The sequence below is a fragment of the Lineus longissimus genome, chromosome 12 (assembly GCF_910592395.1).
Source record: "Lineus longissimus chromosome 12, tnLinLong1.2, whole genome shotgun sequence".
Taxonomy (NCBI): Eukaryota; Metazoa; Nemertea; class Pilidiophora; order Heteronemertea; family Lineidae; genus Lineus; species Lineus longissimus.
The window spans coordinates 2,172,487-2,183,232 of NC_088319.1; the positions used below are offsets into that span (position 1 = coordinate 2,172,487).

General features: G+C 40.6%; 1 protein-coding gene across 5 annotated transcripts in view; it reads right to left on the minus strand.

Annotated features, from left to right (window-relative positions):
- The window catches only part of LOC135497152 (endothelin-converting enzyme homolog), a 90,934-nt gene extending 80,337 nt beyond the window's left edge, over nt 1–10,597 (minus strand). The window contains exons 1-3 of one of the 5 annotated variants that reach the window (XM_064786895.1): nt 10,465–10,597; nt 2,591–2,636; nt 1,602–1,686 (exon numbers count right to left, since the gene is read on the minus strand). In XM_064786895.1, coding sequence (XP_064642965.1) covers nt 1,602–1,607 — 6 coding nt within the window. In that variant the 5' untranslated portion in view covers nt 1,608–1,686; nt 2,591–2,636; nt 10,465–10,597. Of the gene's footprint in view, nt 1–1,601; nt 1,687–2,590; nt 2,637–9,438; nt 9,643–10,464 lie in introns of those variants that run through there. The other 4 variants (XM_064786894.1, XM_064786893.1, XM_064786896.1 and 1 more) reach the window with 4 other exon arrangements.
- Nucleotides 10,598–10,746: the final 149 nt, after the last annotated feature.

Sequence of the window (10,746 nt, forward strand, 5' to 3'; positions counted from 1 at the left end):
ACCATTTTGGCTAGAACTTGAAATATTAAAGAAAGCAATCAGAACTCCTTTAAAAAACTTCATGAATGCAGATTTCAAGGATAGGGAGTCAGTTCTTTGTTTTTCAGCAAACTGTCTCCCAGCCTTGAAATTGGCATTCACTTTGTTTTGAGAATGAAAATGCTCTAATTTCTTCAGGATTTCAAGTTCCAGTCAAAATGGTTGTGTCCATGGTGAACCCTTCAGGAAGCCAACCATTGGGTTTTGGGTTAAAAATCATAGGATGTGAACCCACAAAACATCACTTTCAAAGGGATTTTTTCAGGTGGTTCTGCTAAAACGATAAACATGACGTTCATGAGGAGGGGCTCTTCATACAATGTAGTTGTTTGTTATTCCTGGAAATCAACTTCAATCATGAAGACAACAGGCCATGGAAAACAACATAACACTGAACACGGAACAAAAAAAACACGTTTGATAATAACTTCATTAACCCAGATCAACCATGTACATATAGATGTACGTTAAACTGGTACAATTATTATAGACCGCTTGCAGAAATGTGCATTGCCAGGGGACGGTTTTTGGAAGCATGTTAGCTCATAACATCATGCTGACATGGTGATACATGTGCATTGCTTGCTGCACATGAAACAACATGTCATAAGCTAACATGCTTTCTAACAGCCGGGCCCTCAGCTGTTTTCTAATGTCTAGGGGCTGCTATTCTACTGGGGTAATATTTGTACCACCTTACCTTACACGGAAGAGTAAAAACAACCTTTTTCAAAAGAAATAACATCTAACAGAAAGTTCGAACGATCAGTCAAAAAGTGGAGAGTTGAAATGTTATAGAATGCCATGCCATTTATCAGCAATACAGAAGAGCCTCTCTATTAAGGATACCCTCGGGACTGACAAATGCTGTCCTTAATAGAGAGGTGTCCTGATTAGGGAGGTCAAATCAAATGGAAACAACTAATTTGGGACCAAATCTAGTGTCCTTTTTTTAGAGAGGGTTCCTTAATAGAGAGGTGTCCGCAAAGGGAGGTTCTACTGTAATCAGTTTGTGAGATGGTGGTAGATTTTCAGACTTGACATGCTTGATATGCAGCATGCTACAATCATGACACCACAGTGAGATTCTCTAAAGAACGAGGCCTTTCTCCACTGGAGGAATTTCCCGCTGAGGCAAAACCATCTTTTTCAAACCCAGTACAGTAGGGGTTTTGAAGCACCCCCGGGATCAAAATCACTGCTAGCTGTGATTTAAATCGCATGCAGTGATAATTGCTTGTTTGCAGAGACCAGCAACCTGCAATCAACGTCAAACCCAATGATTGCTGGCTTTATCTGTTGTTGAGGAGTAATACCCTTGTCGCACACAGAATTTATAACCACAGGTAGCAGAGATTCAAATCACTTATTTGTGGGACACTACCTGCTGGCAGGACATCAATCCATAAACCTTCTTCAGCGGTAAAATACTAGTGAAATTAGGCCTTTAAGCTTTTACAACTTGTGTGCACCTGTGACATATATTGAGATTTAAAATGTTACATTTGTGTAGCAATTTCAGTAATGGTGATGAAACGTGTCTTTTTTGAAAATTTGTTTACCTCCATGATAAGCAACGGGGAAAATTACGTCAGACGGACTCTGCTCTGTGACACCAGGTGTCTTAAAATCGGCACACGCTCAAAACTCATGAAAGAGAAATGGGAAAAAGGGTAACAACAGAAAAAGAAGCGGGATATACCAAAAATATGCAAAATGTCAGTCACTGAAATGAAACATCACTACAGTAAACAACTCATGAAATAAAACGTCAGAACTTTCACTAATGGACTAGAGCGCAAACAAGGGATTCAAATCACCGCGACCTGCGATGGAGCGATGACGGCATTTCGATAGCAATTGGAATGCGGACACCTATTCGTTAAAATTGCAACCACTTACAATTTTGCATAATGCATAATATCATGTTGCCATGACTCCGTTGCAGGTTGCAGCAACAAAAATCGTTCGTTTGCACAGCGTTAAAAGAAACACTGAGAATCGTAAATTGAAGAATTTGTTTACAGTTTTTTTGGCCTGAATGTAATAATGACCCATGTAGTTAGTGTGAGCTCCACTGCATCAGGACAACCTTTCGAATAGAGTGAAATCGAATCTGGGAATTCACCCGGACAGATTTTACCAATGTCGTCAAAACTGAAATGACGTTTGCTCTAAACTGCATATTGGCTGAAAAACCTTAAAGGGGCAATATAGGCAGCAGCTAGGCAGGCAAGATAAAGGTACACAAAGAACTGCAAATAGGGGTCTCTCACATCTCACAGTAGGTCGAAATGATTCACGCTTGTACGAGGAATGTGCTGAATCTGACATGACCCAGGGCCCTCACTGTGTATACTAGTCACCTGAAGTTGGCCAAATAAGCCCCTCTGCTCCTGCCTATAAGTCTCACTTTAAGAGTTTTTTCAAAAGCTCAAAAACCTTTATTTTCAAGAGAGTAGTCAACAAGGCTTGAGTTTCGTATAAAAGTGATGCACTTTTCGCTAACACTAAATGCCCAGGTAAAAATCACATCGTCGGCTGATCTTACATCATTTCCTACCTCCCTCAAAGGTATGCCTTTCATTGACGTCTGCCTGGTGGAGCAATCGCAGCAGGAAAAACAACAGTCGAAACATTGATTATTTACACCATACGTTTATTTTGCAAAACAATTCGGGGGGGGAAGCACCTATCACATTTCTGTCCTTTGAAGAAGAAAAACAACAGTCAAATCATTGATTATTTACACCATACGTTTTTTTGCAAAACAATTCAGGGGGAGCACCTATCACATTTCTGTCCTTTGAAGTAGAAAAACAACAGTCGAATCATTGATTATTTACACCATACGTTTTTTTGCAAAACAATTCGGGGGGGGGAAGCACCTATCACATTTCTGTCCTTTGAAGAAGAAAAACAACAGTCAAATCATTGATTATTTACACCATACGTTTTTTTGCAAAACAATTCAGGGGGAGCACCTATCACATTTCTGTCCTTTGAAGTAGAAAAACAACAGTCGAATCATTGATTATTTACACCATACGTTTTTTTGCAAAACAATTCGGGGGGGGGAGCACCTATCACATTTCTGTCCTTTGAAGTAGAAAAACAACAGTCGAATCATTGATTATTTACACCATACGTTTTTTTGCAAAACAATTTGGGGGGGAAGCACCTATCAATTTCTGTCATTACAAAATTACATTTGAAGTTCTGTCAACAAGAATGCAATTTATTTCTTACCTTGACATTAACCAATGACCAGTGTAACATTTTTGGTTGTTCCCATTTCGGTGTTTCCGTACAATAGAAAATAGACAGCTAGAGCGACCATGACTTTTCAACAAAGGGTAACTGAGACAGTGAGACCTGGCGGAACATGGTGATCAAGTCAGCCAGTTTTTTTTTTTTTTTTTTTTTTTTTTTTCATATTTTCCTTTATTACCATTGTTTTAAATTTCTTATGTTTTACACCAGTGTTTTACCAATGTAAAGTGCCTTAGAGCTCGTTTTACCTGTATAGGGCACTATGACTATAAAATATGGTAATTTAATTTTTAATTAAATTTAATTTAATCCAATAACTGATTTTCGTTTGAAAAGTTTCATACAGTCTATCGAACAATGAGTGGAAACACTTAGAAACGTAAACACTCAAAAACGTTACACTTCAGTGGTACCAAAGCTGAAGTGAATTTTTAGAGAAAATTTCATGCTGTCAGCCTATGAAAAGGTAGACGGACGCTCCATGATGGCTGCAGCTCACCAGGTGAGATAAAATGGGGAAGGCCCAGGAATAACAGGTGACGGGACCTCGAGGGTGACATGAAGACCATGGGAGACTCTTAGTGGGAACTGGAAAGAATCGCCAGGAATAGATGACATTGGGGGAAAGTTGTTAGCGGCCTGTGCCCTCAGAGCAGCGAAGAGCTTTAAAGGTGTACACCGTTCGTTATTACTTGTGGTCCAGTTAAATAGAAATCCACTAATACACAATGCCATGGTGTAGTTATTATGAATACAAATTTCGTGAAAATTAGTATTTATAGTATTTGTATATTAGTAGGATCATATCACAGAATAACCCCAAAAAAATTGCAAGAAAACGTTTTATGGTGTTATTCTCTAGATATTGGTCCAGAGAACAACATATCAAAAGTTGGCAGCAATTGGGCCTCCGCAAAGGGTCTAAATATGACGTCAAACAAAATGGCCGCCATTTGACCAAAATTCCCTATATTTCATATATCGTTTGACATAAACAGTAGTGAACCACTTCAAACGTGCAACATACCGTAGAAAATATTGTCTTAGAAGTCATGAAATTGATATGTGGATCCTGGAGTTATGTGATGACGTCACGACGTCATCAATGACGTCATGATTGGAAATTTGCAATCTGATGGTAAATTCAAATTTGTTAAACTTCAATTCGCATGAAACAGTCAATAATCAGTCCTCATTTTCATCTAAAAATGGTGCATGGTTCATATTTTCACAGTTCCCATCCTGACAAGGCCCACAAGCCCCTGTGCAGTCAAGTCCATACTTCTTGCAGCTACATCTAAGTGTGTTGCATCCAGCCGAACAGTTACAGTGAATCATTTTTAGCAGAATGTCAGGAGCTGGGTTATTGTCCATCATTATGGTGTGACTTTGTCTCCTTCAACATTCCAACCCCAATTTGCAAGGTCCATGTTGTCATTATGACCCATCCATTGCATGACTTGAAGGTAGCTCCGTCGTGCGTGGTACTTTGTCGCCGAGGTTGTAGGGGGCAATCTAAGGTGTTACGAATGTCTTTGCGGTCGCCACTTTTTTGCAAAGATAGCTGTACCGCAATGATGCCAACGATTCACTTGTTCCGTTAAACAGAGCCACCATTGCTTTACACCCAGCACTTGCCACAGCAACCTTATCTGAGTTGTGAGCACAAAAAAACCTTGAACGATGCGCAAGACAGAATCGCCCTTGACGACCTTTTGAAACACTGATTTCTTGCCAACACCAACGATTCTAGAGGTAGTATCACATCCGGTGAATGCATGGGCAAACAACAAATCAGTACAAACATCATCCCCGAGTAGCTTCTTCAAAACTTTGATATTGTATACATTGGGCTTCCCTTTGTCTGAACGAAAGTAGAGTTCCTTACTGTCCATTCTACCATGATACAGAAGTAATATGAGAAGATCTGTGTCTTCTCCGATCAGGGTGGTTGATGTTGTGGTCGACATAGTGATAGCTGCTTTCACTATTTCCAAATCTGCATCCCCTTCTGCCTGCACCACGTGACAGTCCTTTTGCCTCAAGCGCACCGTGACCATGTCAATTAGTGACTTCTTATTTTTTTCATTTGAAAGGAAATCGTCTTTCTTCCCCACAAACTTAGTTGTCTCCGTGATATTGACTGTATTTTTCACATTTGTGGTCTTCCGTCGCTGGTGGGTGTTGTGCTGGGTCCTCCATATCCATCTACGGTCGCTTTTCCATACAGATCTGTCGTAAAAGATGCATAATTAGCAGCAATTGAGCTGTAGGTGTTCCCTTCAGTCCATTTCAGCCGATGTAGGAGAGAACCTCCATCCAACACGTAGTACTCAGTCTTGGGAATAGGCTGAACGACAACATCATCAACAGAAGTAGCATGGTTCCGTATAGCCTCAAGAAGGGCAGGTTTGTCCGGCTTTCGTAGTCGATGTTTGCCTTCAAACAAAGAGGGTGGATATGGGGAAAGTTCGTGCTTCATCACTTCATCTAAGCTAAGTCCTCCAGATTGCGACACTACCAGGAACCTCTGAAATAACATAGCAGGATCATTGTTCTGTCTTCAGCAACTTTGACAGCCCTTGCTGACGCCATGGTCTTCACCTTAGTGTTGCGTTTGTGGGAATAAGAAAAAATCAACTGACTTTCCATTTTGGTAACCGTGTCCCTGCCAACAGTGAAACTGTCGTCTACATTCACGTCATCATCGGCATTTACCCCTGTAACAATGTTGCGCAATGTCGTTTCACCTGAGAACGGAGTATAGAGGCCAAGCATTGGGTCAAGCTTGGTCAGATCCTCTTTATCCCGGACTATTCATGCGGCAGTGGCTTCTCTGTGCTGTTCGCTAGTTGTATATCGCATTTCACAAAATTCTTGCATGGCGTAGTTATAGGTAGATGATACGGGAGAAGACATTGTCCAGATAGCCCTTTGGTGTTCTGACATTCCACTACCTCTTGTTAAACCCCCTGTACTTTTGAGTGATCTCATAAGAGTTTGTTCAATGACTAAGTCACATCCAAGTCCAGCCCAGAAGTTGTTGCTTCGCCGGATGACATGGTATCCACGCATGAATTTCTGAAACACTTCAGGGTTTTCGACCTCTAAAGCTGTCATCTTTTGGAGATACATATAGGCAGACTTCAGGTAATTTGGATGACTCGCGGCAGCAAATATTGGCAGACAATCTGATACGGCATGAAGGTGATCCTGTGCGATCAGCCTCAATCAGCTCCCGCGCAATTCCCAACATTTGCATATAGCTCAACCAAAGTTTGCTCGTTTTGGAATTGTCCGACAATTCAGCTTTTATTGATGTCATTGAACTAACAAACTCATCCATGCCATCAGATGCAATCACTCTGGCGACATCTATAACTCCTCTCTCTGCTTGACAGTACAACTGCTCAAGTTCCTCTATGATGCCTTCAAATCGTTGTTCACGTTCGATGATCTTCGAGATGATCTGGTTTGTTAGACACTGGTCAACAAGCAGATGTCCACGGAGTGCGCGCTGTACCGCCTTCCCAGTAACCAAAAATTGTTTTATCTTACCTGTAAGGTGTATCTTAGTCTATAAACATTTTGTTCTTTTCTGAATCACAATGACACACTGTGATTAGGTAAAATTTTGAAAACTCTGAATCACATTGAAAGCTGTTGTCTTATTCTGTCTAATCTGGAGAAGAGAATGTTTGTTGTAAATGGCAGCACTATGGGCTGTCGCACCAAGGGCAATCAGTTTTTCAAGTACCCTCTGTTTTACTGGGGGTTTGACTGGGGTTGTCTACAAAATTGAATTCTAGTATAGTACATATCTTGAACTGCCACAAAAACATGATAAAATGATAAATATGAGTTTCCAACATGACGTCATTGGTGACGTCAGGACGTCATGTTATGACGTCATTGCGCTATATGGAACATTACAGAATAATGAATTGACTAAGATAATGGTTATAAGAGTAATGTTTCACACATTAACTGGTTAAAATAGCAATATTAATAGGATATGAGCAAGATTTATGGGACTTTTTAGCGATGGCAGCCATCTTTTTTTGACGTCATATTTAGACCCTTTGCGGAGGCTCAATTTCTGCCAACTTTTGATATGTTGTTCTCTGGACTAATATCTACAGAATAACACCATAAAACGTTTTCTTGCAATTTTTTTGGGGTTGGCCTGTTTATTTCATATTTTGATCCTACTATATCTGTCTACCAAATGGCATTGCTGAAAATTATATTCAGTATGTATTTACGCAATTGAGAGTATTCAAATTCAATTACAAATTCAAAATTTTTAACGAAGGGTGTAGGCCTTTAAAAGTACATGTCATTGAGCAGTAGTGTCATGATGATGAAGAACCAATAACCAACATTTTGATAATTTTTTTAAAGAATTCAATACCTGCATCTTATGCCTGACAAAAAAATAAACTAAACCGTCACCTTGAATCGATGCCCAGGTGAGATATCGGCAAGTGCCCAGCTGACAAATGGCGGACAACATCTCTAACGCATGACAATGCCATCAATTACGTTGTAAGATAAACATCACGAAAATCTCCTTCTAATCTTACAATGATTAACAATTCCAAGCGACCAGGTAACATTACGCGATCACCCAACCATTTTGATACACCCAAGGGATTTGTTGACGTTGCCATGGCAATAGGGATAGAACTACATGTAGTATAACCAATGCACAACGCTATTGTTACACAGCTTGCAGTGGATAATGATAAAAGTTATGGGCAGGCGAAAGTTGGTTTGTACGTGCATGCAATGATTGCTTCAATTATCGATAAGGCTTTTGGCCAAACACAACTTGCTGAGTGGAGCTAGTTGTTCTTCTGAACTAGAGGTCCTCTGATGCATTTTCTTGAAAACGGTTGTATCTGTTTTCTGGTACTATAGATCCAAATGCTACAGATATCTTTCATGTTGATGATCATATGGCTTTGTTGAGACAGACAGTCGGGTTAAAAGAAAATATACCGGCTCAGCAACTCTAGTCACGGTTTGACTTTAGCAGTGATCCTGTCATGCCTGTTAGCAGAGATCACTTCATTTCCAGGTGGGCAACTTCTTTGAATAGAGAGATTGCCCTACCACTATAGATCGATGCACTTGAAACGTTGTTCCCAATCAAGTGCATCGATCTATAGTGGTAGGGCAATCTCTCTATTCAAAGAAGTTGCCCACCTGGAAATGAAGTGATCTCTGCTAACAGGCATGACAGGATCACTGCTAAAGTCAAACCTTGACTAGAGTTGCTGAGCCGGTATATTTTCTTTTAACCCGACTGTCTGTCTCAACAAAGCCATAAGTTCATCAACATGAAAGGTATCTGTAGCATTTGACATGCATGACAATCACTCTGGCAATGGCATGCATGACAATGTGTCCAACAGACATGACAATGACATGTCAGACTCCTTGATATTCCAGCTTGCCGAGATTCAGGCAAGCCTTCCAACCTGTTAGCTGACTCATCCATTTTTAATAATTTAAGACAATTGAACTGTGCTTTTGGAGTCCTTCATTCAACGAATATCGTCGAGTTCATCTCGTAATAAGGTTCTTCAAGTCAGTTTTTCGCATGGCAATATGTGGCCTGCCTCAGCAAAACCAGCGCATGTCGCACAGAAGATGAGCCTGAATGACACCAGGAGATAATAGAAGAAATTGATGTGCTCATATGTGACCCGTTCTAGCAAAACCAGTCGCATGTCGCACATAAGATGAGCCTAGATGACACCTGGAGATAATACTAATAGAAGAAATTGATGTCGTCAGATTTCACAAAAGGCAGACAATAGTGAAATGAACAAACGGTCCGTCTCAACCTGCCAAGCTCAGAGCGACATGCGACTGGTTTTGCTGGAACGGGTCACATATTTCACAAAAGGCGGACAACATAGAAATGAACAAACAGTCCGTCTCAACCTGCCAAGCTCAGAGCGACATGCGCCTGGTTTTGCTATGACGGGTCACATACATGACATATGAGGAATGACCTGTCCTTAGTCACCCAAAGAAAAGCTGTCACAAAAAGACTTTTCAAAGCAGAACAGGAAGCAATGCTGATACCAAGCTATTAGGAATGCCAGCGCTTACCTCAGAGTCCAAAAGACCAGCATCCTCAGCCTCGGTATCTATCTCCTGTTCTAAAATACAGATCTTGTCATCATCTGAGAAAAACCCCGCCATCTTTAGACCGAACGAAGCAATGATTGACGATGTCAAAAAAGTTACTAAATAAATACTGGCCAGCTTTTAGATTTCTAGCATCCATCCAATGCAATGTGTCCTAATTGGGGATTGTACATAAAGATAGTCCATGTTATAAGTGAGTGTCGTAAGCATTATAAACTGGACTATCAGAGTGTTTTTATTTCATTTGTATGATTTATTTGTGTGGAACTCTTCAATTGTACATGTATTGCAAACATATCTGGTGATCAGGTCTGAGTCATTTGACACTTAAAAAATATGTGTCAATAATATGATATGAGTTCTGGCATATCTGGTCATGGAATTTAGGTCAAATATAATAATAATTCTAGAAAACTTTGATCATGTTTCTACTCTGTCTTCATTATTGTCTTCAGTCTCATTCTCTTATTCTAAGGTCTCGGTCTTATTCATTTAGCCCATGTATAATTCAATGGAGAGACAACTTCAACAATGACAACATGTCAACCTGCCTGCATGCATATGGATGATTTGCTGGTTGTCCAGGGCAAGAGTTGCCTTGGACAGCCCACATCTCCAGCTCAGAGGACAATTTGCAGTAAAGTGAATTGCCCAGTCGGATGCAACAATTTCAGGTGTCTTACTCTCAGTGAGAGGAGGATTCGTCTCTTGGATAGGAACACCCGCTTGCCCTCCCAATGGCATAGGCCTAACTCAGTCCCTGCTCAACCTGTTATTGACATCAAATGACAAGGCAATTAACACAAATGCTCATTACCATGGCAACAGAACAATGTATCTCCGTACATATCATGTCATGATGTGCATTCATGCATGGCTTCATCATGTTGATTGGGGGAGGATCGCAACAATTATTCAATCACAAAATGAAATGTCAGTTTTCAATCGCCGTTTTCGTGCAGAAATATAGATTGAAATTTCACCTACCTTAGTGCAATGAACTCGCCAGAAAAGGGACAGTAACTAGCACCGTAGATTAGGCTCAAAGAAAACTCGGGGAGACCGTCAACAGGCTTTTTTCACTGCATTCTAACATATTCCATGCAAGCAACCACCATCTTGGATGTTAAGCATCACAACCTCGCCTCCAGGTGTGATTTCGGCCCAGCATCACTGGGGCGAGGTTGGCTGTAGCTCTTAAAGGACCAGTGGAGTTTATATGTAAAGGAGTACCAGGTTAACTCTGTGCATTATGCTCTGTACCGTGAA